The sequence below is a fragment of the Scleropages formosus genome, chromosome 9, assembly GCF_900964775.1.
Source record: "Scleropages formosus chromosome 9, fSclFor1.1, whole genome shotgun sequence".
Taxonomy (NCBI): Eukaryota; Metazoa; Chordata; class Actinopteri; order Osteoglossiformes; family Osteoglossidae; genus Scleropages; species Scleropages formosus.
The window spans coordinates 4,574,091-4,600,900 of record NC_041814.1 but is presented as its reverse complement, the minus strand read 5'-3'; the positions used below and the strand labels follow the sequence as shown (position 1 = coordinate 4,600,900).

At 42.3% G+C, this 26,810-nt stretch overlaps 2 protein-coding genes across 6 annotated transcripts in view; one reads left to right on the top strand and one right to left on the bottom strand.

Moving 5' to 3' along the window:
- The window catches only part of rfx2 (regulatory factor X, 2 (influences HLA class II expression)), a 37,062-nt gene extending 33,779 nt beyond the window's left edge, over positions 1-3,283 (top strand). For all 5 annotated transcript variants that reach the window (XM_018728162.2, XM_018728158.2, XM_018728159.2 and 2 more), the window contains 4 exons: positions 55-263; positions 847-1,000; positions 1,201-1,243; positions 1,335-3,283. In XM_018728162.2, the coding sequence (XP_018583678.1) occupies positions 55-263; positions 847-1,000; positions 1,201-1,243; positions 1,335-1,456 (528 nt within the window). In that variant the 3' untranslated portion in view covers positions 1,457-3,283. The remainder of the gene's footprint in view (positions 1-54; positions 264-846; positions 1,001-1,200; positions 1,244-1,334) is intronic.
- The window catches only part of fcho1 (FCH and mu domain containing endocytic adaptor 1), a 64,146-nt gene continuing 39,460 nt past the window's right edge, over positions 2,125-26,810 (bottom strand). The window contains exons 7-28 of the mRNA XM_018728157.2: positions 23,621-23,773; positions 22,240-22,344; positions 21,196-21,294; positions 20,012-20,108; positions 18,578-18,695; positions 18,448-18,472; positions 16,573-16,627; positions 14,746-14,927; positions 14,003-14,027; positions 13,763-13,825; positions 12,304-12,355; positions 11,140-11,201; positions 10,090-11,049; positions 8,608-8,714; positions 7,523-7,655; positions 7,275-7,386; positions 6,988-7,143; positions 6,730-6,862; positions 6,246-6,442; positions 6,008-6,072; positions 5,192-5,371; positions 2,125-4,457 (exon numbers count right to left, since the gene is read on the bottom strand). Coding sequence (XP_018583673.1) covers positions 4,429-4,457; positions 5,192-5,371; positions 6,008-6,072; positions 6,246-6,442; positions 6,730-6,862; positions 6,988-7,143; positions 7,275-7,386; positions 7,523-7,655; positions 8,608-8,714; positions 10,090-11,049; positions 11,140-11,201; positions 12,304-12,355; positions 13,763-13,825; positions 14,003-14,027; positions 14,746-14,927; positions 16,573-16,627; positions 18,448-18,472; positions 18,578-18,695; positions 20,012-20,108; positions 21,196-21,294; positions 22,240-22,344; positions 23,621-23,773 — 3,108 coding nt within the window. The 3' untranslated portion in view covers positions 2,125-4,428. The remainder of the gene's footprint in view (positions 4,458-5,191; positions 5,372-6,007; positions 6,073-6,245; positions 6,443-6,729; positions 6,863-6,987; positions 7,144-7,274; positions 7,387-7,522; positions 7,656-8,607; positions 8,715-10,089; positions 11,050-11,139; positions 11,202-12,303; positions 12,356-13,762; positions 13,826-14,002; positions 14,028-14,745; positions 14,928-16,572; positions 16,628-18,447; positions 18,473-18,577; positions 18,696-20,011; positions 20,109-21,195; positions 21,295-22,239; positions 22,345-23,620; positions 23,774-26,810) is intronic.

Genomic DNA, 26,810 nt, shown 5'->3' with positions numbered 1-26,810 from the left:
ACATGCACACACTGTTTAATGTTGTCCTACTTAACAGTATGTGGCCTGTTGCAGGAACAGGCCTCATGGGTGTGCCAGTGCGATGAGACCCTGGTACAGCGGCTGGAGCAAGACTTCAAGGTGACACTGCAGCAGCAGAGCTCACTGGACCAGTGGGCAGCCTGGCTGGACAATGTGGTGAACCAGGTGCTCAAGCCCCACGAAGGCAGCGCTAGCTTTCCGAGGGCTGCGCGCCAGTTCTTGCTCAAGTGGTCCTTCTACAGGTATGAGGAGCTCTGCTGCCGCCTCCACTACATAAAACCCTTCATCTCAGGTAGTCTTTACATGTATATGGTGCTGATCTGAATGACAATTCATGGGTTCATACTTTTTTGGACCAATGACTTGGATAATAGTAGTTGATCACATCTCAGAAACATGGTAGTGATGATGCGATTTTCTGGGGATATTTTGCTGCCACGGGACCTGGGCACTTTGCTAACATTGAAGGAGTCCTGAATCTCCCTTTGTATAAGATAATTCTAAATGGAGAATATCAGGTCATCAGTCTGTGATCTGATGCTGAAGTGCAGCTGAATCATATAACATCACAATGATGTGAAACATGCTTGTACAAGCAAGTCAATGTCAGAATGACTGGGGGGAAAACAAGATTATCGAATGGTCTAGTCAAAGTCCTGACCCAAATCCAGCTGAGAAGTTGTGGTAAGACCTGAAAGGTTACAGGAGTCCAAAAATAATCTTGGAAGCAGGGCTAAATTTGGCATCCCCACTTTATACGTGTTATCGTGTCACGCCTGTGCTGCCTTTGTTTAATGTCTGCTCTTCAACCCCATGTCCCTCCAGCTCCATGGTGATCCGAGACCTGACCCTGCGCAGTGCTGCTAGCTTTGGGTCCTTCCACCTCATCCGTTTGCTGTATGATGAGTATATGTTCTACCTGGTGGAGCACCGTGTCGCCCAGGCAACTGGCCAGACACCCATCGCCGTCATGGGAGAGGTGAGCTCAGAAGAGGACTACATCTAACCTTGTTGACATGGTATATGTATCGGAGTGTGAACTCTGCATACGTGTGGACTCTGGGCCCGGGAAATAAGACTGAGTTGTAAATAAAGTATATGTGGGAAGTGACCAAAGGCAAATTTTTAAATACAGCTTTATCTAGTTCCTAATTCATGTTCTCTGGATCTCTCACTCAGTTCAGTGATCTCAGCTCAATGATACCCATGCTTAGGAATAAAGGTAGGCACCTCCCATTTCCACCTCATTTCTTCTCGATGTTCCTACAGACACCAGTGCAGTTTATATTTTTGTGGAATTGTCCTCGATACAGATCCCTCCTTCTCAGATGAAATGAGTGACCTGGGCAGCGATGGGGACATCTCCCGGAGTGCTGGCGAGCCTCCAGTTAAGCGCGAACGCATTGACACCAATCACTCGCTGCAGGAGATCTGAGCCTGGTGGCCCAGCACACACAGGTCTGCTAAAGCAGCACCAACTGAAGTTACATATACAGGAGCAAGGAGCTCTTCAACCTCCCACCAACAGTTATAGTTTGTATTAAACATGTATGTTTACATCAGCATCTCAAAAGATCTCATGCTGATGAGAGTTTGTGAAACTTAACTGAGAGGTTTGGTTCAAATTCTTGTTTTCTCTTCTGTATTGCAAGCCAAACTGTGAAATCAAGGATCGACTTTGTGCAGTACTCTGTTCCTGTACATCTTAGCGTTTTAATACATTTGCCATAGTGTCTTTTTTACTTTTTTTTCCCCAGTGCCTTAGATGGAAAAAGCTCTCACCATCATGATGGCAGTCTTCTCCCTGTGCCTGTCTCTCTACCAGTGTGAATGTATAGTTCCATGACCTCAAAAGTAAGAAGCACCTTTACACTTGATGTAGGTGTGAACTATCTGTGGCCTCAGCTGTAGCCAGCAGCTCAAAGGACAGTGGTGCAAACCACTCTCCTTCCTTACATGTTGTAGGAACTCTGAAATATGGTCCTGTTACAAAGACCATAAAAGACTGTTTTCTCTCATTGCTCTCAAGGGTGGATTGGCCCTGGGGAAGTATTTTTCCAGTCACAGGTTAGTTTGCAGACTTACCCCTATGTTTTAGGTGTATTTTTTTTTTTTTTTTTTTTTTTTTTTAATTAAAAAAAAAAAAACCTGTACCGGAGGTGCAGGTTTTCTAAAGTGGGAACACCCATGTGTTTACCTTCTTCCTGTCTCAAATCTTTCCCTAGTCAACACTGAAAAGCAACCTTTAGCAGTGGTCCTTTTTTATAGCAGCATCAGAGGGCCATTCATTGGACCAAATTTGTAAACTAAGCCTTAGATTTTCATAACTCAATTTCATGTAATGCAGCACTTGCTTTGAGCTTTGTGGACTGCATAAATTATTGACAAGAGTGGTGTTGCCTACATGACAACAGCCTACAAGACCTATATTTTATATCTGCTTGACCATATTCAGGTTACCAGGTCACCTAACCTTAACTAACTGATTCCTCGGGGGAGCATGGCATGTCTGCATATTGAGCAGTCTTTTTCATGCTTAAGATTTGATTGTAAACCTGTGTTTTGTAACACAATATAACAGTTTAAATGTTTTAAACAGTTTTTCCTTCCATGTTCTGGTGTACAAAACTATGAAACTATTTTCTATTCATTAAATCTTTGTCTTTTAAGGGTGAGGTAATCTATTGTTTAAACTCTTCTACCCAGTATTGTCTTGCCATGAACTTGGCCTCATTTACTGCCAGTAATTCAGTCTGTTGTGCATTATGGTTGTGATGAGAATGAAATAAGTCACCAGTGTCTGGTATTAAACCAAAAATGTTCAGAATGCCCCTCCCTGGGAAATTTAAAATTGTTTAACTTGTTAGCTACTACTAGTCTCTCTTACTGGAGTCATTTCAGGCTTCTGGTGACGTGTTCTTGCTAGTGTTGTGCCTATTACCCTGTAATTACCTTGATGGGGAAGGCAACTTCCTCTTAACTTGTTTGAATGTGTGTTGGAAACCCCTATTAAAACTTGGCTGGGAGGTTCTATTTCTATGGACCCAGTCCTGGTTCTAATTAAATGTAAATTGAGCATTTATTTTTATTCATTTTTAAACCTGTTCTTGACTACACCTAGCCTGAAGCCAGACTGTGGTCTGTAACAACTTGCATAGTTAAGCGGTATTTTGTACTGGTCGAACTGTGTAATAAATTGGTGTAAACATATATTTTTGGTTGTGGTTAGAAAATGATTCAATAAAAAAAGTTTGTTGGAAAAGAGTCCTGTTTTAATAGACACACAACAGGAGTTTTATGGTGGGGATGAATGTATTATATCACGAGTCCTCACTGCACTCTTACTGCCATTAGGTTGTGTTCACTTTGTGTCACTAACAGTCTGCCATATATGTTTAACCTATGTGTATAACTCCAGATTGATCTCCTTGTAATTTTGCCAGATTATGTAAAAATGTGGTAGTGATGGAATATTATGATGTTGAATTTAAGCATACTACCCCTTTGTTTGGTGTTGCTAATCAGGATAGTTTCATTTTTAAGATTCTCTAGATTTGTCAACTTTTCACTGCAGCAGCCAATCCATGTTGGCAGCCTCATGGTGCAAAGAATAACGGGACAAAGACTAGGGAGACTAGCTGTGGGGCTCCGCTGAGGGAGGCCACTGCTGATACAAATATTGGTGTGCAAACGGTTTCCCATATTTTAACACGTCCCAGAGATGTTTATGACAATGTATAAGCATTACAACAGTCAAAGACCCAAACGCTTTCACTCCATGGTGAAAAGCTAAGGCTCACAAGTTTAACTGCTTACAAGAAGCTTCTACTGTCCTTTTGCTCTCCTGTTTTGGTTCTTCTGTAAAAACTACAGTCAGAAGAACTACACCCTGACACCTACAGAACCGGATCACTCCCTACAACCTAAGCGAGAGCACTTCTCCTACCTCTTGCAGCTTGGTGGTCCCACTCCCTATAGGTCCAGAGGTAAAAGTACATAGCTGTAGCTCTTTGTTGTGGTAGGAACTTTTGTTTACCCTGAATTGTGCTTTGGAGGAAAAGTGTCTGCAATCAATGTAAATGGACAATATTTCTCTTCAGCTGAACTTCATCACATTCAATTGACAAGCAGTTCACAACGCAGTAACTAAATGCAGTACTATGCCAAAAAACTATAGTGTCCCAAAACACAGGTGAGGGTTGGAGCTGGTTCTGTATTTTCTATATGTGAAGAGAACACAGGAAGGCTCTAATTTGGTCCCTGTTCATCAGAGCCATCTGAAGAGTATGATCTACTGAACCACCAAGCTCCTCAACGTATCCTCTGGGCTAAATCTGGTGGGGAAAGAGAAGGCCACATGGGAGGTGAACAGTGCAGTCATGGGCCACCCAGGCACCCCTGGGATGTTCACAATGAGCAGCCTGCGACATATTTCCCTACAGTAGGGGAGACACAAAGAAAAACGTTGTTGAACTGATGTTCCAAGCATCAGTACGAGAACATATGTAAAGATGACGGCAAGACCAGGACCCACATAACTTCTCCAGTTCATCCTCACTAATTTGCTTGATACACAGTGACTTACAAAAGTACTCAGGCCCTTGAAAATTAGCTTGTTAGTTAGAAAGTTACCATTTTATGGATTTCAAAAGACACACATTCCTCCAAGTATTTTTATTGTAAACCTGTGTTCTAACAGTTTATTTTTAAAACCAAAGTAAATTTGCCAAATTTTTTTTTTAATATCTTGCAAAATACAGCTTGCATAAGTATTCAACCCCCACACATTAATATTTTGTAGACCCCCTTTTGCCACAATAACAGCCTTGTCTTTTTGGTTAAGTCAGAACCAGCTTTCCACGCTGCTCAAGAGTAATTTTGTCCTATTCTTCCTAGCAGCTTTCGTGGAGATCATTCAAGTTGGTTAAATGGAATTTCTCGACAGCAATTTTCTAACAGAGTGGAAATCAAGACTTGCACTAGGACATTGTAGGACATTGGCTTTCTGTTTTAGCACCACTCCAGTGTTGCTGCCAAATGAAAGATTTTCTCAAAGAATGGAAACAGTTGTAGCTATTGTTCATCTGACACCTTTGGACAAGGCAACTTACAATATTTAACATAAGTGCTAACATTAACCTAAATTAACATAACTGAGTATGCCGTGTACCTGTAGCAAACCGCTTCTTCACCAGTGACATGCGGTAACGGCTGCCCACCAGTTCCACATCCAAGCCTGAGAGTGAGGCCCCAGTGCCCACGAACTGCACGGCAAGGCTGGGGTTTGGACCATGTGACAGCTCCGAGCTCTGCCAGCTGGCACACAGCTGGCCCGAGGTGTGGCTTGACCCTGGGGGGGGGGCAGGACACACAGGGTGGTGGCTATGTCAGCTGCAGCTGAAGAATTCAAGCACTGCTTTGGCTCCTGTTTTGTTGTAGCTTAGCTAATGGGTGTCAAACCCTCTTCCTTGGTGGCTGGGTTTTGACTGGAGATTAAAGTCTCTTCCCCTGCCATTGTTTAGGTGTCATCCATACCCTGATAAACAATATTCCTAAACTGGCAGCTTGAAATGATACAATGATGATGTGATCTCTACTGGAGTACTCCACTGGAGTATTGATTCTAATTAACATGCATTATTTTAAATTTTACAAACCAAATATCACAACATTAAGAAAAGCTATGTAACAAATTCAATTCTCAGCATGTGTAATTTTATTAATGCTTCATTAACTGTACATAAGTAAACATTCAGAACCACTCACCACTTATGTGTGAGATACGGACCATATGGCATAGTTGGTAATAACACAAAGGACAGACTTTTGCCCTATATCAAAGCCCTTCTTCACTTTCCTCGTACCCTCACCAGTTCATCATTTCACACATTTTGCAGCTTTCAGAATCAGATGTTTTTATTTTCATATTCACTTTAAAATATGTGCCAAGACACGAGTAAGGCAAGAAGGCAGATAGTGGAGAGACCTTTACTGTGGCTGCTGGGCGAGAAATCAGGCAGCTTCCAGAGAAGTCGTCTTTCTTCAGCATTCCTGTAAAAACACCAACAACCTAGTTAGGCCACATTTTGCTTGGCATTTATTTATCTCATGTCATCCTCTTTGCTAGCTCACAGCTTTCTCTCCACACTGTTCTGCACTTCTGCCTCTACCTCTACCTCCCATCTCCACATGGCCTGTCCACCCTGCCTCCACTTCCTACTCACCAGGCTCCAGGTGGCTGGCACTGCACATCACTGGCCGTGTGGTCGAGGGGCAGCAGCACCTGCGTGCTTGTGAGCTGGGCATCTGGTGCCATGGCTGGACACCACCGATAGTCCAGGGAGACGCGTGTCACCGTGCCACTGCGCTGGCACTCTGCACACAGTAGCATGGGGGCATGGCCTGGGTCTTGGGACGACACCTTGAGACACATGAAGGAGCATGGATGTGTCAAAGGAAAGAGAGGTCCAAAAGAGTTGAAATAAATGGTTATGCTACTTTAACAATAAAAATTATTAGATAACAAACTGAGTGGGATTACAACTTCAGTAAGTCAGTAAGATACAACGCCAATCGAAAGAAAATTTATATCTTCTCCAAGCGTCCCCTTACACATTACCTATACCATCCATCCAGTCAGCTTCCACATTTTGTTGTGTGTGTGAGAGAGTGGAGGGGAGACCCAGGTGAAGTGCCTGCCCATCTCACCTGGTATTTTACTAAACCCACATTGTAGTAGGAGGCCTGGGGATTGAGTTCAGCCTCTTTCTGTAGATGTTGGCTAAGTGCCTGCATGTTGAACCAGAACTCCCTGCTCTCCACGCCACTTTGGGAGGACCCACTATAAGAAGGATAGAGAAGGGGAGAGTGTAGAGAGTGGTGAACTGAAAATAGTCCAAAACATGTTATACATCTTTCCATTTCTTTTATACATCTTCCTTCTTACACTTCAATACAGAAACCCACCTGCAGAGAAGCTTTTTGTTGGGGAGGATATTCTCAACATGACCCAGATTGACTAATCGGAAACTCAAAACAGGGATGTTTGGGTTGGCAGCAAAGATGACAGTGATTCCAGCTGGGAAGGACATGGTGAAGTCTCCTGTGATCTTCACCAGACAGCTGGACAGAAGGACAAAAACCAGTAGCTCACCTTCATCATTAAATATTGCACACCCCTCCATCTGCATTAGCCTTGCCCTATTTCTCCTGGGGAGACCCCATGAAGTTAAAGAGCAGTGTACCCTGCTCACCGGCTGTGCTGTCCTCCAGGGAAATAGGCATTGATGTACTCGGTGATGGCTGCTGCCACAGGCCACGACTCCTGGGAGCTCTGGGAGATAGGGCTTGGCCCCCGTGACACACCTGCTCAGAGTGGAGGGAAGGTGGCTAACATTATACTTCAGAGAATTGTGCTGGTCCACAAGTTCTATTTCAATAATCATGTCTGATGGTAATAAAAAACAAACAGGCATGGGGGTGTTTACCAAAAAATACCCACCCCGGTGGGGACTGTGGGCCCTGGGATTAAATGTGTGCCCCCCCCACTCACTGGGGCTGGAAGATGAGCAGGTGAGGGCGGGGCTGAGGATGGGGCTGAGGGCAGGCAGCGGAGAGGAGCACAGAGACCTGGACTGAAACGACAGAGAGGCAGCACTGCTGATAAACTCATGTTTTCAGTCCACTGGAAAAAAACAGTAAAGCTGCAATAACTACTCCAGTGAAAGGCTTTATTGGCAATTGTCTTTTAATCACTTTGACTACACTGACTTCTTGAGACATGAAGAGTCAAATTACAAATTTTCTAGTATATGAATATTTTCTCATTTATTTTTAATTTTACTGGGGCTTCATTTAACGGTTTTCTAAGAAAAATTCTACCTATAGTGCAATGAAGGTCACCTGTAATTATATGATCAGCTGATAGATGGCAGTAAAGTGCACCCAAACATGTTAGGAGTGGGTCTGCCATACTCCAAAGTGTTTACAGTTCATGCCTGCTGTTCAGCAGTGTTGGTGACAAATAAGATGACAAACAATGCACATATTTATGAGATGAATCAATCAATAATCAGCATTAAACATGAACTTGTGAAGCAACAAGTTAAAATTCTCATTATTTTTTATTACAAATATACTAATTTATTTTAAAAGATAATGAAGTTAATAAAGATGTAAAAAGTATTGCAATATATCTGCTATAACTGAAAGATTTACAGGAGGTTTTTTACCTAAGCAGGTCAACAATAAAATCACTTAGCTTTTACTGTAATTTAGGGAGGAGAAAGCGACTTTGGAGTTAAAAAAAAGAATAATCAGCCTTCCAATTCCAGTTGCATTTGTAATATGAGGAACCAGTGTACAATTCAGTTCAAAATACTAAATTCTTGAAGAGTGTCTCAATGCCATTTATATCTAATTTGGGTCAGAAATCACTGAACGATATTACATTTATTATGAAATATAAAGGAGTTTTAAAACACAAATATTAGACACTGAAATCAGTTTAGTAGTATTTTTCCCACTTCGAATCACAATAAAAATGTGTTTTAACTCAGGTTCTGAGAAAGGAAAGGGCTTATATACCAGTTCACAACCACTCATGCGGCTGTTTACCACCCTGGTTCGGTTTGAGTGTGGCGGTGCGCCCAGCAGGAACTCTGTGCTTTCTCGTGGAGATGGAGGGGGTGTAGCTAAAGGGAGGGAAGAGAGTGGGGCAGATGCACAGTATGAGGAAAAAGAGAGCGATCTACAGACAACTGACCAAAGAAAGCCATGACAAACATTGAGACGATGGAACTAGAGTACCAGTCAAATGTTTGAGTACACCTGCTCAATACTTGAATGTGACAAACTTCACAGGAGCTTGAAAGCAAAGCAATGCAGAGGAGACCTGCATCACTTGGAATTTCTGCAGGAGACCTTGGAAGACATGGTGCCTGATTTCCTGATCAAACTTAATAACAAAACATCTTGTTGGGAAAAAAACTGGAAACTAACAGAAAATCTCAATGTTTGACTGATACTATTAGTAATCTGTTTATGCATACTTTATGTTATTAATTCAATGACTCTTTCTCCTGTTCTTTCTCCTGTTCATTCACTGCTTATTAAACTCTACCAACCAACAGCCTGTTATCTTGAGTGTTTTTACAGCATCATTTTGCCTGAACATATCTATGGTAGCAACCCAAATTGTGGAAGAACTGAAAATCCAGATAAGTTTCAAAACTTATACTGCGCATCAACAGAAATGTATCACATGTCTGCTGATTACAGAATTATATGCACGACAAAGGAATTTTGTAAATACTGCCCACATGGGAAAGCAGTTTCGAAGATTGATGGGATTTAATAATACTGATGACCGCAATGTTATATATGATTTGCATGTCTAATTAGGCAAGGGGTGTGATGGTGCGGTGCCGTGGCAGGTTCAGCTGGTGCCTGCTGTGTGGTGGGTCTGGGGTTTGAGCACTGCTTGGGGTGCTTTGCGACAAACTGGCGTCCCGTTCTGGGTGTGTCCCCTCCCCCTTTGGCCTTGTGCCCTGTGTTGCTGGGTTGGACTCCAACTTGCCGCGACCCCACTTGGGACAAGCCGTCGTTGTTGATGGATGGATGGATGTCTAATCAGCAGTGTGCAAGTTGTGAAAGCCACAGTCTAGCAGCACACATAGCCACCATATGGCAACAAAAACTCCGGATGTCCTGGTATAGCTTTCAAAGCTGTTCATACAGTCTCCACCAACAAAAGTTATTAAAATAATGGGCACTGTTGCTCTCTATAAGAGGAAACAGTTTAAGTTTGCTAACATATAGCAACTATCCATTTATTAAATGGTACTGTAAAAAATATCTGGGGGAATCGATAAAATGTGTATTTTAAATTTGTTCATTTCTCATTTAGAAATCATTTTTAAAGCATGGCATTTTGGTATACTACAAGTTGTTCATATAGTGAGAAGTGCCAGCTGAAATGCTTATTATGGATTATGTTTAAGTGTTCAGTACATCTCTGTGTAAAGACTCCAAGTCTGTGAATGTGTCAAAGGAAGGCAGTCAGCTTACTTAGCTTATGGCAGCTCTGTTTCTTGTCTGCAGAAATTCGGAGGTCCTCCTGTGGCCCAGAATGCCTTGTGAGAGGCAGGCCACTCCTGCGTGGTCCCCTGTCTGAGCTCTGCAGCCTCTTGCCTCCACCTCGCAGCCCTGTCTGCATTCCTGCCGGGACTGCCTCACTGAAAGGGTTATGCACGGAGCTCCAGCACCCCATTTCCTTCTTGGGCTGGGAGCTGGATGCTGAGCTAGAGAGAGAGCTGGTTGTGGAGCAGCTGCTCCACTGAGAGGTGCCAGTAGCCAAAGAGAACTGGTGGGTGGGGCTACCAATCATGGTAATGGAGAAAGGATCTTCTGAAGAATCCAAAGCAGGGACCCCCACAGTTATGTCCTTGTTCTTTTCTTTGTGTGAAGTAGAGGAACTGGGGAAAGTTTTGCACTCACTGTGGGACCCTGAGGAAGGATGCATGTATGAGTGAAACCTGCTTCCTTCTTGAGACAAGAGAGACCGAGCCGGGTCCAGGCCTGGCACCCAAGGCTCCTGTGGAGGGAGTTGTTCTGGGGAAGCCGACCTCTCTGATGGGCTTGGTAAGGGATTCTCCACAAAGATATGCTTACAGTTCCACTGTGAGGATTCCTGCTCAGCCTCTCTGGGGCACTGACTGAAAGCAGCAAAGGAGAAGACAGCTGACTTCCTGCCAGATGGGTGGTGTGGAGAGCAGGGGGTTTGTGTGCACAGACCTACAGGCTCAGTCCGTACAGAGGAAAGACATCTTGATGGTGGCTCTGCACAGGCTGGCTGGAAGGGGTCTGATTCACTTTCAGCCCCTGTCGAATACTTGTTCTGCACCCTGCCCGGCCAGGCTGCCCAATTGTTTGGCTCTGGAGATGGACCCATAGGCTGATGGGAAGGAGAATCCAGTCCTGAGTCTTCTACAATTTCTGGAGATGAGGATTCAGAAGAAAAGGCTGCATCTAGAAAATGAGGAGAAGGACAAACTGGTTACACTCTCCATGCCCATCTCCTGCCTCAGAAGAGTGGGTAACTGAGCCGAGACTGTGTACCGATAAACGTGGTCTCCAGCGGGGGTCCAAAGAGCACCTCTGTCGCAGGTGTAAAATTCAACCTAGAAGAAGAGACAGGGGACAGCAGGATTATAGAATTATTTCTTCACCATTAATGCCTTTCAATTTTCCAAGGATTACTCCAAAGCATATCTAAGATGCTTTTGGGAACATATTATCCTCCTTGAGACCTCAGCAGATCTCATATGTACTCTAGAAAGCATACAAGTGGTCTCCGATTTATGATAGTTTGACTTACAATTTTTTCAACTTTACAATGGTGAGCTGGCAATAGACATTCAGTGGAAACCGTACTGCCAATTTTGAATTTGGATATTTTTCCCTGGGCAAGCAATATGTGGTGCGATACTCTCTCGCGATCTGCATTTCCCAGTCTGCCACACGGTTGTGTTTTGTGCATCCATAATGTCACAGAAACTCCCATCTGTGTCTCCTGCTACTCGTGAGAAGAAGAAGAGGAGGGCAATTACTCCTGAGGAGAAACTCAAGATGATTGCCCAGCATGAAGGTGTCAAGCCCATAATGGCCATTGCAGGTATGCTAGGCTATGATGTTTGGTAGGTTAGGTCTATTAAATGCATTTTCAACTTACAATATTTTTGACTTATGACGGGTTTTGTGGAGAGTAACCCCATCATAAATCAGGGACCACTTGTATATATGAAAATGTTTGGGACAATATTGGCAGTTAATCTGTAGGCAATAAACAGTGTTTAATGTTTAACTGTTCTAGTTTCCAGTTAAATTACGTGTCCCGTATAGCCTTTTTGTATTCATATTCTATTTATATTTTTACATAAATATTTTTATAACATTGTGTAAATTGTCTGTATACATTATATATTGTGTACGTTGTCACCAGGCTCTGGCCTGAGTACTGCACTGTCTTGTCTTGTTTCTGCACTCATCTGTAGTATTGATCTTTTTTACAAAGTGCACTGTATGTTTTCAGTGGCATGGACGTCCAAAGAGAAACAGACTTCCGTGCTCCTGTATGTGTAACTCACCTATAGGCAGAATGACAATAAAGCTGACTTTGACTAACGCACCAAGCTGTGTTGTCAGTACCACAACCCCATCTCGCCCAGTACTAACTGTGCTGAAAACATCACTGTCATAGCAGCTATCCAGGTGTCAGTTTACCTGTAACGGTCTGGGCTGGAAACTGACCTCCGCACTCCGTCCTGCATCTTGTCTGTTACAAGAAACAGGCAACAGAACAACACGTTTAAAGCACCAAAGAGTCTGTCATCCCTCATTTATCCTCCCTGGTGGAAAAACGGTATCAATTTTATTTCCTATGAGGTTTTTTTTTTTTTTTACACAACCCAACATCACTGGGCCACAGCAACATAACAGACAGAAACAGTGTGCCAAAGAAGTACAAATACATCTGCATACATAAACCAAGGGCAATACGGTACAATTCTTCACAAGTGTGATCATGTACAGTAGCACTGTATGAGAAGTTCAAGAAAGGTGCCCAAACATTCCAGAGTTTATTTCAAATCAAAAGTTAATTTTTCTAGTGGAACACAGTTAAACACTTTGATCATCCACATATTTACAGAGGGAACCTCAAATGTAGATCACACACACACACACACACACACACACACACACACACACACACACACATTTTCAGAACCGCTTGTCCCATAAGGGGTCACGGGGAACCGGAGCCCACCCGGTAACACAGGGCGTAAGGCCAGAGGGGGAGGGGGGACACACCCAGGACAGGACGCCAATCCGTTGCAAGGCACCCCAAGCAGGGAGAGCAGGACTGTGGTCCAACCCACTGCGCCACCACACCCCCGTGACAGATGTAGATCACAATAATAAAAAGCATTTCCATGCCAATTAGGTAAAAATAGTATGTCCACAATTTAGTCAAAAACAGAAGATGGATTGTGGTTTGACAAGAAAACAGAGGGGGCAAATCTTAATGAAATAGATTTGATTGAACTCATGATTAAACCATGGTGAGCTCATGGTATTATCTGAAGGCTCCAGACTCTAGACCAGGTGTGTGTTGGTTCAACAGTAATTGTAAGAGCAAGAAAATTGGTAAATGTGTGTGTATTTTTGCCTGTTAAAATGAATAATATAGTATTCATTACTTCAACCAGTTAATGTATGCTAAATTGTTCTTAGCTCTAGGAACATTTATGCAACGAAAAAGTAGAGATTAACGTGTATCATACTGGTACTGTGTGTTTTGACTTTCACAAATGAAGTAGAAGGAGGAAGGTGGAGATATTTTAAGAATCAAAGTCACTAACATGCAATGCTAATAACAGCATGAGTGATCGCTTCCTCAGCTGTGCACAGCTGTCACCTCTAAAAGCAGAAGGGGCTAATGTGCCTCAAATTTTACCAACTTAAAATAAGATGAAAAAGATAGCAAAAGCCACATAAGCTTGTTCAAATAGATGTAAGTGAAAAGTCTGTGCACTTTAAATTAGAGTAGCACAGTGTACAGCCACTTGGTGGAGCTGTGGGGTTCAAGAGCCCTTGAGCGTTTACTGGATATGGGAGGCTCCACCAAAGGCTGTGTTGAGTCAGGCCACCACTGAAGTTGGGCCGAGAAACTCCGACCCACCTGTGTTCGGGACACCGTCTCTCACTCCCTCCAGGCATGCATCCGCAGTGCAGCTGGTTGTTCCTGTGAAGCAGGTTTGAGAGGAAGAGGGACAGCAGACCCTGAGCCACTCAGCATCACTGTCAGACTGACCTGTGGGCTCAGACACTGGACATGTGACATACTGAGGACTATATGGCTGGAGTGACTTCTAGCAGCTTCTCTGCACAAATGGAGAGAGTGTGAGAACAGCAAACTTACGGGAAAGATGTCGCTTCATTGAAACCTAAAAAAAGAAAGAGGAAAATCTTTGGCTGACACACAAACACACATGAGGCCTATTTCAGCTCCAAAAAGCATTCTGACTATGCCACAAATAAACAATTGCTCATCCCATGTGGAAATAAACAGAAAACATCATAGACCTATAACAAAATAACTACTGGTATTATTATGTGTTTAACTGACAGCCTTTATATTTCTTTTTTCTGTAGTATGTTTCTTATTTCCATTTTATTTGTATTTCCTTATTTTTATTATCTCTACTATTAGTATATATCACAGACAGTCGTAAAAGCATTTCACTGCACGTCGTGCAAAGTATGGTTGTGTATGTGACAAATAAAATTTGAATTTGAACTTGATTTGCCCAAGGTGACTTATAAAATGCTTAGATACACTGTACTAAACTCCCTATAACCATTCACAAATTTATACACCAGAGCAATGTAACATGCACAAACACACACACACAGAACTTTAGAGTCACCATTCACCTGAAACACATGTCTATGGACTGTGGGGTGGTGGACTGAAGCACCCAGGGGACACCCAGGTGACTAGGAGGAGAACATGCAAGCTCCACAGGCTGATTAAGATTCTAAACCACACCTAAACCGACAGCATAGACACTGCAAGGCACCAACGCTACCCACTGAGCCACAGTGATTTAGTCGTACTGAACAGTGCTTCTACATTCCCCTTAGCCCCAGCAGGCCTCATACCCCTCTGTTGGGGGGCAGTGTCAGTGCCCCCACTGTTGCCCTTAGCTCCAGCTCGTTGGCTGCAGAATTACACCGGGTGCTGCTGCCCACTGGACGGATCAGGATGTGGAACTTCTTTGGCTCATCATCATCAAAGTCCGAGTCACTAGAATAGAAATTCTCCTCCCTCTCCTGAGGGCAGCGTATGAAGGGGACAAGCTCAGTCAAGGAGCAGAGTGGTAGTAAGCTAGCAGTCTTTGAATGCCACACTGAGGCAAAATGAGCCAAGGAGAAAAAGCTACTAAACTTTAGAACCCAGGTCCTCAGTACTGGGAGAGTGCAAGTCCCAGCACAAACATGAGTTCCATCCTGAAAGAGTCCCACAAATCGAGTCTCACAGCATTAATAAGTCTTAAAAGGTTACAAATCCCATCTGATTGTAAGTCTCGCAGGAAGAGAACCTCACAGAGCACAAACTGCCAAAAAATTAAATGAAAAATGAAAGGGAGTAAATATTCACAATAAGCAGAAAAAATGAATAATTTATTATTTAATTGATTCTTTGCTCCAATGTGACTTGAATGCTAGACTAAGTTACTAACAAATACCTATCCATCCTCACAATTTAGCAATGTAGCACACACAGACAGTCATATAGAAGATAAGACTACAAATAAAGACATCCTATATTTTATCGGAGATTCCTCCCCAACACCCCCCATGAACTGATTGTGCACAAAGTGACACAGGAAAAGGAACCCCCTCCTATCAGTTTCCTGGTATGTCTTCCCAGCCTTATCGCTCTTCATTTCCTGTTATTTAATTTCTCTCTCACGCCTGTGTGAGTCGGTGTGTGTGTGCGCTCTTAGGCATGTACTGCAGCAGGGAGTCACACTGAAACAGTATATGTGAGAAAACTCAGGGCAGCGATCCATGGTCAGTAACAGTGTGAATGACTTATGCAACCACTGTGCTTACAAAGCAGAATTGGTGACAAACAAAGGAAATTATCAAGTGGCTCCAACCTTCTGCCTGACCAATGAACACTGGTTACGCTGTAACAATTCTATCCGAAATAATTGTCACACCAGCGTCAGGAAGTGAAGTTCTGTAAAAGTAGTCAGCTACCTGGACTACTAATAAGAACAATAAATTGCCTATTTCAGTTGCAATATTAGATTTACACTAATTGAGGGTTGTGACTGTAAAAGATGAGCTCAGGAGCAAGGAACTGTGTGATATGGTAGGAGTTGAACCCATCAAGTCAGTTTTACATAGGCAGTGTCTTTGTTTCTACGACCATGTGATACACAAGAATGAGGACAACTGGGTCATGAAATGTATGTACCTAGTTTTTGACAGTAATCGACTGGGAGGCAGGACAAGGAAGAAACTGATTGAAGAAGTGATTGCAGACATGAAGACCATGGACCTGATACACACGATTGGAAACATCTGAAATTATGCATTTGGAGGAAAACAGCCAATCTGATTTCTCCAAGGAAAACGCTGTAAAACTGATCAAGTAGGAACTAAATGTAGCAGTTTTGTTACTAAAGAAGAAAAGAGGTTATGTGTTTTGGAGAGTGAAAAACATTGCGGGGAGTTAATAAATACCCATTGTGGAAGTAAAATGACCAAGAGACAAGGCAATAATGTGATTGTACTGAAGAATAAACACATAGTATGAAGAAGAATACATATTTTTATAAACCACTGTCGTGATTTTTCCTTGAAAGGATTCAAGAACTAAGATAAAGAAAAAACCAGCATACAAAGTGGCCCTTGAGGACCAGGGTCAGTCCACCAAGGTACGTATATAGTCTTTAGTGGCTGGGATAAGGATATGATCCTGATGGTCAGTCCGGATCACAAAGCCTTCTTCGTCCACCTCATGGGACTTCTGCAAAGAGATGGGTGAGTAAGCAGAGAAATCATCATTACGTTGTACTTTCCAGCATTAGGAACATTGCTAACATGCCTGCTGCCATACTGGAGCAGAGACTGGATATTTTCATGTTGCCCCTTCTTACTGACAACTCCTAGTTCATGGATCTATTACAAAGGTGGTGCCCAGCAACACCCACTTTTTTGTACCCTAGAAATAGGAGGGTAACCAAACAGAGCCACATTTCATATGTAGTCCCCCGTCCATCAGTTAGTGGATGGAAGGGTACCGACATGTGGTCAGTTTCTTCACACCCGCAGTCTGAACCACACTACTGAAATATTTCATGTACAGGCAGTCCCCGGGTTACGAACGCCCGACTTACATACAACCTGTAGCTACAAACCACCTCCCTATAGCCTATTATATTAAAAATTCGAGTTACATACAATGATTCGTAAAAACAAACTGTCACGCCCCCTCCATCAGCGCATTGACAACACCTGCGCCTAATCAAAGGGGCATAGTAAAAAGGAAAGACTCGTCAGCTCCACCATTGAGGATCCTCATTCTGAGACACCGCTACGTTCCGTGCTTCTTTGGTTTCCTTGCCCCTGTTCCCGTTTTCCCTGGTTTAACCTCTTGCTTTAGCCTTAATGACCCAAGACCTGTGTATTCTCCTTGGATGATGACTTTCTATGTCTTTCTCTATTATAAATACTGCAGTTACATTTATAATAATAATAATAATAATAATAATATATTGTTGTTGTTGTTGTATTGTTATATTGAAGATGTTTTAGTGTATCCGGAAGTGTTTCTTTAATGTTTTTTATGCATAAAAAGGTAGACTATATACTAAGACAAACATCTGACAAAGTGACATTAGATACCCACCATACCTAACTGTTCCAACTTACGTCAAAATTCGACTTAAATCCGACTGAGGAACGGAACTCGTTCGTAATCTGAAGACTTCCTGTACATGTCTGATCTCTGCCAATATCTAAATATCTATACCAACTAACTAATGCCTACAACTGCTTGTCCCGAGTGGGGTTGCAGCGAGCCGGAGCCTACCCGGCAATACAGGGTACAGGGCCGAAGGGGAAGGGTACACACCCTGGATGTCCCTGGCGTCCCTGGAATGTCCGACAACTGCGCGCCTAAAAACCACGTGCTTGACGACTGTGCACCCAATGACCACCATGACCCTCCCGGTGACAACCCCAGAGATGCAGTATAAAAGCACCCGCTCCAACACACCTGGCCACGGAACCTCCAACTAAAAGACGTTCTCCTCATCTATCTTTCGAGGCTCTCTGTTCTCCGGGTGCAAACCTCGTGTGATACAAATAAAGTGATTTAAGCATCGGTATTTGAGTCTACTCTCCTGATCTTCTACACTCAACAAGACACCAGTGTGCCATAAGGCACCCCAAGCAGGACTCAATCCCCAGACCCACCACACAGCAGGCACTGGCCAAACCTGCCGCGCCACTGCCCTCCCTGTTCTAAATATCTAAAGCCTAGCTATTTAAATTTGCACATGTTGAAGCCAATGAGGGGCACCAATCCACCTCATTTTCTGTTTTATACCCTCATTATTTTTGGTTTCCTCCTTAATCTGTTCAATCAATGAGAAGCAGATAATCAGCTGTAGAAAGTAGAAACCATCAACAAGGCCCTCTACAGTAACATTTATTTATATTTATTCAGCAGCTGCTTTCCAAAAAAGCGACTTAAAATGTTAAGTTGGTGTACAGATAACATATGAAATTTTGTAGTATTCATCTACTGGTAGTATGTCATTGCTTTCTGCTGTCGGTACTCACCTGGATATTTGTGGCAGTTGTATTCCTGCAACAAAAAAGCAAAAACATATGGATATGTTTGTGAACTTTTTGGTCTTGGCCATTGTGTGTATTTGTGTGTTATGACACTGTGTGAGCAATAGAGGCTTACATGGAGTCCGGCTCCTTGTCCTTCTTTCCCAGCCCAGGGATACGGAAAGACCTGCCACGACTCTTCTTGCTCCCCTCAGGCACTGGGTTGGTCCTGTGGTCCTCTAGGCCCACCAGAGCTGTGTCAAGTAAAGGAGACACCCATGAAAACTCACATAGAAATGTAGATCCAAAGTCACTTCTACCACTTTTCATAATCAATAAAAGCTTAGCAACACAGGAGTCTCCTTTTATTCACAGGTTTCATTGAGAAAAAGCTTCAGATAAAGCTATATTTTAAAAAAAAGTTTTAGATTCATTATTTTTACATTAGTGATGGACTGACATCCTGTCCAGGGTGTGCCCCCTCCCCCTCCAGCCTTACCCCAAGTTAGGCTTCGGTTCACCACAACCCCATTGGGACAAGTGATTTCAGATAGTGTGTGTGTGTGTGTGTGTGTGTGTGTGTGTGTGTGTGTGTATTTTTACTTTAAACATTTTACATTTAAATTAAGATGAGTAAAAATAAAACTATTTGTTATCTGAACCTCCTAATCAATCCTGATGGTTGAGAGATATATATCCTATAACTGTGTCCAGTGTTGTCAACTTCTGGCCCCTTTCAGTTGTCTTTATCTACACAGTGAAAAGGTTAACAATACTGATATCCCTTGATTCATTCACAGGTTTCTGTAAAAAGATTACAAAATACTTTCAAAGTATTTAAAGTAATTGACTTCTTGCCACTCCTGTATCTAAAGCTTGCCACTGCTCAGTAAGTAACTCCAAATTTTAGTGCAGCTGTATAACCCAAGAGTTGTCAGGCAAGCAGCATCATAAATAGTCAGCAAAAATGTCATAGTATGATAGCTATACTTTATTTGTTTAAAACATTTTTGTTTCAGAATTGCTTACTGTAGCATAGGGGGGTCAAACACACAGGCACTACAGGATTATAGGTGAACATAAATTACAGAATACTTTCAGTGCCTGTGGCCAATCTGCCAGTCATTGTCTCTGATGTTATACAGATACAGTATATAAAACCAACCCGTTGCAGGTGAACTGAATCCTGTTTGACCCATGGTATGAAACAAGTTTGACACCTCTGTCTTAAAGTAACTATTAATGTATTTCAAATTACAAGGAGAATGTGAACTCAGACTTAAAAAAAATATGTGCAGTTAAGCAAGGTTTTCACAAGTTAAATGGTCTTCAGTTTGTTGCCACTCTTAGCACTTGGCAGGCAGCAGGTCATGTTCTCTGACTTCTACTGTGCCACAGGGAGATAAAAACATAAATCTGGAGGTAGCGTCAATGGATGCAGATGAACTTAACAACAAGATTATTTATTTATTAACAATGGGTAACACTGCTAACTGTATTCCCAAGATACATGTCAACAGACCACCATTTTTCCCAACCTCTACCAGGCTGAATATCAAGGGAGACATACTGGGTTTGTCCTTCCCTGTGCCCTTCTGCTCAGCAAACTTCTGAATGAGATTTTCGGTGCCAATGTTCTCCACATTCTGCTTCAATTCTTCATGAACCTGCAATGTGTGTGTGTGTGTGTGTGTGTGTGTGTGTGTGTGTGTGTAAGAGAAAGACAGGATCATTACAATGCAACAGCTTTGTTTCACTTTAATATCTTACCAGTGGCATCTGTGAGGACAAATTTAAAATGCCTAAATTCACAGTTCATGTACAACATGGCTCAGAGCACTGAAGAACTGTTTCTTTTCCACTGCTTCTTTGCACACACATTTTGGACAGAAATGTTCCTAATTTCAGGGTACAGTAGATGTTTCAGCATTTCATTGTACAACTCTATTGGATTGTCCTGTCCTCGCACTATCGCATTCTATTATCTTTGCACCTGTGTATTGCACTGCCCTATATTACCTAGTGCTGCACTGCTTTTGTTTGTTTATAACCTTACACTGCCCCCCCGACACTCCCCCACCCCCCAATGTAGATTACTGTAGGAAGCAAGAACTGTAGCACAAGAATTTCACTGTTTTTGTTGAATATACATGACAATAACACTTTGAATCTGAAGCAATATAAATAATAATTTTAAGTCTCCATTACCACAAAATAAAACATTAGAGTGAACTACAGCAACCCTTGTGAAGAATAATCCTGATACAGGTATGAACAGTGCCAATAGAAATAGGTACATCTTGATCTGTGCCAGTTTAAGAATTATGTTTTATTTATTCATTTAGCTGATGCATTTGTCCAAAGCAACTTACAATGTTAATCTACCTACAATTATTTACTCGTTTATACAGCTGGGTAAATTTAGGGTAAGTGCTTTGCTCAAAGGTACTACAGCTAGAGAAAGGATCTGAACCTGTGACCTTTGGATCAGAAAGCAGCGGCTCTAAACACTATGCTACCAACTTCCTCAGTTCTCCAGTATAATACTCAAGGTTGTTGCCATCAGCACATGTGTGCCAGCTTTCCTGGGTCATTGATGCTGACACCTGGTCTGTGTCATTCAAAGGATGACCACAGATGTAATTGTGGGTCCTACGTGTTTATCACACTCATATTTCCACAGTTTACAAGATAACGCAGGAAGAGAAATGAGAAAAGGACAGATGAAAATACCTCTCCTAATGAGACACACACCTGTCCCAGCTGCACATGTGTGTCCTCGATAGAGTGCAAATAGGATTTAATCAGCTGCTTCATCTGCCGAAGATGTGTCTCCTCAATGTCCTGAAACCTCTGTGCATAGAGTAAGTATACAAACACAGGGCACCTTAGAGGCATAAAGAGACACAGACAGTCACACCCAAATAATACAAATATGATCACAGCCAGAAAAACTCTCTGACTATGAAAAGTCTCAAAATGAGCCCAAAAACAAGGGGAAAGGAGCAACAATTAACAGGAAACACAATGAACTAGACATTTTCTGGGTGAACAGGTGATAGAAGAGGTGCAGTAGGGAAGTTGGGCCAGTCAATGGTGTTCCACTGGGGGTATCTGTGTTTATAGATACCCCTCACAAAGGTAGAGCAGATTACTCCCCTCCCCAGTTGCACCAGACCATTCAGGTATGTTGGTGATTGATTTTTCCCAGATGGGGTCCAGTCCCAGTTTCAGTCCATCTGGACCTAGTGAAGGAACCCCACCTGGGAGTTAGGGTAGAGGGGGTTAATTGAAAAAATTATCTGATTGTTGACATTAATTGAATTTCAGTGTGATCTTAACATTTGCTGATATTTAACATTTGTTATTTGTTATGTCTGTCATTTGAGGTTTTTAAATTAGAAACAATGTCAATGACAGATTGTATGCTGTACATAATGTGCTTTTTATGAATTCCTTATAGTGTCTCATCATGATCTGTCACTTTTAATGAGTTCTGGAAGTATTTTGATTTGACCACTTTGGCTTTGTTGTTGTTAATTTTTTTTTTACAATCTTTTTATGATCTCTTTTACCAATGATTTAATTTTGTTTATTTTGATTGAGATAATAATGTGTAACAATTTGTCTTCTTGAGGTGTCTGCAGTGTTTTAAATATATTAAAGTTTAAAAAAATTTTAAAAAATAAAAAATCAGGGAAACAGCTTAGAAACAGAGCTATGACTTGAATGCTTCTCAGTAGTAAAAGCAGCTACATTGGCTCTAAGATGTGGCAACACGGGTATGTCAACACTGACCTGAGCAGAGTCACTCATTTTGAGCTCAAAGTCTCCAGCGACACGGTTGTACTTCTCTATGCAACAAGAGAAAGATGCTGCTGCCTTCTTTAATTTCAGCTCAGCCTGCAAGAAGACATGTTGGTGAAACTCAGGTAAATCATCTTATTCCTTATGTAACTTATTGCTCAGTCTTTAATGTTCAGTCATTGTTCTGGTGACTCTCCTATAGATTTAAACCAGTCTTGCCTGGAGAATACTTTGGTCTGTAACAATGGTGAGCAGGTAGAGTTAGCATTTAGATACTTAAAACACACACACACACGCACGCACGCACGCACTGAAACCACTTGTCCCAAGAGGGGTTGTGGCAAGCCAGAGCCTAACCCGGCAACACAGGGTGTAGGGCTGGAGGGGACACACCCAGGATGGGACGCTAGTCCGACACAAGGCACCCCAATCGGGACTCGAACCCCAGGCCCACCAGAGAGCAGGCACAGGCCAAATCCACCACGCCACTGTGCTCCCATACTTAGAACAGTGAATAAGTATCATGCTCCTTTTAAAGGGACAGTCAACAGTAACTACCACTATTAAGTTTTTTACTGCTCATGTTCCAGGAGTGTCCAGAATGTGCTTTCAGCATTTTACCTTCAAGTGCCACAGCATTTGGAGTTGTGATTAGAGCAGGGATTTTATGACCAGATGCCCTTCCTGACATCAACCCTCACCATTTATCCAGGCTTGGGAACAGCATTGACCAACCAGTGTCTGGGGTTACAGGCAATTTAGAGTGACCAATTCACCTGAAACACATCTTTGTACTGTGAGAAGGAAATCCATACAAACACAGCAAGAACATGTAAATACCACACAGACTGAGCAGGGAATTGAACTGGCATTCACTGGAATCACCAAGGTGAGGGGGTAGCAGTAGTTAGTGAGCCACCATACCACCCTAACAGTCAACAGTAACAGTTTAAACAAAACATTGTTCACTGTAATATGAAAATGTTCATGTAAAGCTCATACAGAAACAAATGACCATGCAAATCCTTCACCTAATAATTGTTGCTTCCTGAAAGAGGCATTTTTGCATGACTTTTCCAGTCATCAATCTAACTGAACAGCCTGTCTTTGAAGTGTGGGAGGAAACCTGCACAAACATATGGAGAACATGCAAATTTCACACAGACTGAGAGAGGATCAAACCCACGTCCTCTCACATCACGCAATTGCTGTGAGAGAGTAGCACTACTCGCTGTGCCACCCATTTACAAATGTTACAATGACATGTAGAGCTGTTCTTTGAAGGTGTTGCCAAAACAATATGCTGTGTGCCTACACTGAGCAGCCAAGAGGCAGGCACTGTGAGCATTCCCAGTGCTGGAGGGCATCATACCTTCTCAAGCTCCTTGTGTGGGGCTCCTTCCCTTCGCAGACGTTCCAGCTCTGCACGCTTGGTCAGGTGGTTCTCCCGGGACTTTTGCAGTTGGCCATTATGTACCTGGAGTGCCTGTATTGCTTCCACAGTCCCTACAGCCCCCTCCTTCATCTTACATAGAAAAAATGAAAAACATATACAGCAAAGTGAATTCTACCTACACTGAGGGACAATAGTTCATTAACCAACTCTATGGATGAGAAAAACAAAGTTGGACAAAAAATTTAAACATAAAAACAACAAATTTAAACAAAACAAATTTACTGTCTTGTACTCTGTTCTGTGTTGCACCATGGTCTCAGGAGAAATGACATTTCGTTCCACCGTATACAAGCTATATAAATGAATGACAATAAAAACAACTTGAACTTTAACATTTAGCTGGATTAAATTTTAACTCTACACATGAAATTAAAAATACAACTGGAAATATATAGAAAATGTGCTCAGCTTTACACATGCTCAGGAGTTAAGGAATAGTGCTGAATCACATGTAGATTTCAGCAACTTAAACAGAGAAGAGCAAACTGAAAAGAAACTGGTAGTTCATGTTGCAAACATTTGAGAAATTTTTAAACAAACTTTTTACACAAACCTTCCCCAAGACATGCACAGAAAGGCAGTACTGTTAAAGCAATTCCCTCCCTCTCTTCTTCTGTAAACCAGGTGAGTGGTCTCTATGAGTTGTCCTCAACTCAATGGCACTTTCACCCATCCATCTAATTTACTACTGAGTTCGGGGCTTTGAGCAATTGTCCTGGGACAATCAGAGGACATCTGCAGTTGCCAATGATATAATGCAACGATTTGGGATAGACTTCTGCATGTGCCGAACAGCCTGGACAGTGAGGTATGAGAGGGACTGAAGCCCTCTCAGGTAATCGTCCATGTGACAATTCCAGAGAAGACAAGACAGCATACTAGAAACCATCAACCTGATGAAACTGGCATAACCATAAAACTATCACAAGCACGTAACCGAAGACAGGGCCATGAGGATCACAGGACAAAAAGAGAAAACAACATTGTAAGTGTGAAATAAGTGTGCAAAGTATACAAAATAATAGGGAATGAATGCCAGTAGTTTGTTTGAATGGAACTAATAGGTTCCAAGTACTACCTGTCCTTTAGACCCAATCCCCACTAAATTACTGAAAGCTGCTGTTTCCGTACTTGCAGAACATATTGTTAATATTGTTAATACGTTGTTACTAAATGGCTGTGTTCCAAAAGCTCTTAAAATCGCTGTTATTAGACCCCTACTAAGGAAATCAGATCTAGACTGTAATAACCCATGTAATTATAGACTGATCTCCAATCTACCGTTTTTATCCAAAATTCTAGAAAAAATCATAGCTTCCCAAATTGTAAAATATCTTAATCACACACACACATTTTCTGAACCGCTTGTCCCCTACTGGGTCGCGGGGAACCGGATCCCACCCGGCAACACAGGGCGTAAGGCCAAAGGGGGAGGGGACACATCCAGGACGGGACGCCAGTCCGCTGCAAGGCACCCCAAGCGGGACTCGAACCCCAGACCCACCAGAGAGCAGGACCCGGTCCAACCTACTGCACCACTGCGCCCCCCGTATCTTAATCATCATAATATATTTGAAAAATATCAGTCTGGCTTCCGTACTGGTCACAGGACTGAAACGGCACTTACACGTGTTGTTAATGATATTTTCATTTCTTCTGATGCTGGCCAGATCTCTATTCTTATGTTACTAGACTTGAGTGCTGCGTTTGATACTGTAGACCATACTGAGTAGACCTACTGAGTAGACATGGAAACCTGGTTGGACTAAGAGCTACCGTTCTGAAGTGGTCTGAATCGTATTTAGCTAACCGTGAACAATTTGTATTGAAATCTGACGACTGCACCCCCTCCATCTCTACTACGGTTCAGTATGGTGTGCCACAGGGCTCTGTATTGGGTCCATTACTGTTCTCACTGTATATGTTACCACTGGGTGACATTATTTGCAAACACAATGTGAATTTCCATTCGTATGCCGATGGCACACAGCTTTATGTATCGTTCAAGCCTGAAGATCCATCACATGTGGTGTCATTAGCTAATTGTTTTACCAGTATAAAATTATGGATGAGTAATAATTTTTTATCTCTAAATGCCAGTAAAACAGAGATACTTGTGGTGGGTGGTGATGCTAAAACTCTCGATATAATCACGCCAATCTTTACAACAAATGGTATTACCTTCAAACGTCCGGATTGTGTCAAGGATTTGGGTGTCCTGCGGGATGGAAAGCTGTCATTTGTATCGCATGTAAATGCTTTGACTAAATCATGCTTCCTTCAGTTAAGAAGCATAGCTAAAATGTGGCGATTCCTTTGTAGACGGGATTCTGAGAAACTGGTTCATGCTTTTGTTTCCAGCAGGCTGGATTACTGTAATGCTTTATTGTCGGGTTGTCTATACTAGACTGTATCCAGGCTACAGTTGGTACAAAATGCTGCTGGGAGAATCGTCACTAGAACTAGGAAGTTTGACCATATAACACCGGTACTTAAATCCTTGCATTGGCTCCCAGTCGCTTATAGAGTTGATTATAAAATCCTACTTTTAACCTATAAGGCAATACAGGGCATTGCTCCGGCTTACCTTTGTGAGATCATTAATTTTTATATCCCAGGACGATGTCTCCGTTCATTAGATGCAGGTTACCTTAAAGTACCTGTGATCAATAAGACCTCAGTAGGAGGTCGTGTCTTTAGTTATAGAGCACCTAAACTGTGGAATAGTCTACCAGTTACTGTCAGAAATGCCCCGTCTGTTTCTGTTTTCAAATCCCGACTAAAGGCTTACATGTTCACTCAGGCATTCCACCTCGTAATGTAATTCAACCTGCTTTGGTTGTTTTTTATCACCTTTATAAAAATGCATATTAAATTTACTTAAGTAACAAATTACTAACTCTGTTCTATCTTCTCGTTGAGCACTACCTTGCTACATAACACCTGAGGAGGCCGGCCAGTGGTGACAGACAAATCCCGTGCTGACAGAGGATGATGTCCATCTGCAGTGACGATCGAGACGTTCCATGCCGAGCTGGGGATCCAAGATGCCATTTCAAACATTATCATTATTACTTGTTACACACTGGCTTACAAATTGTTACTT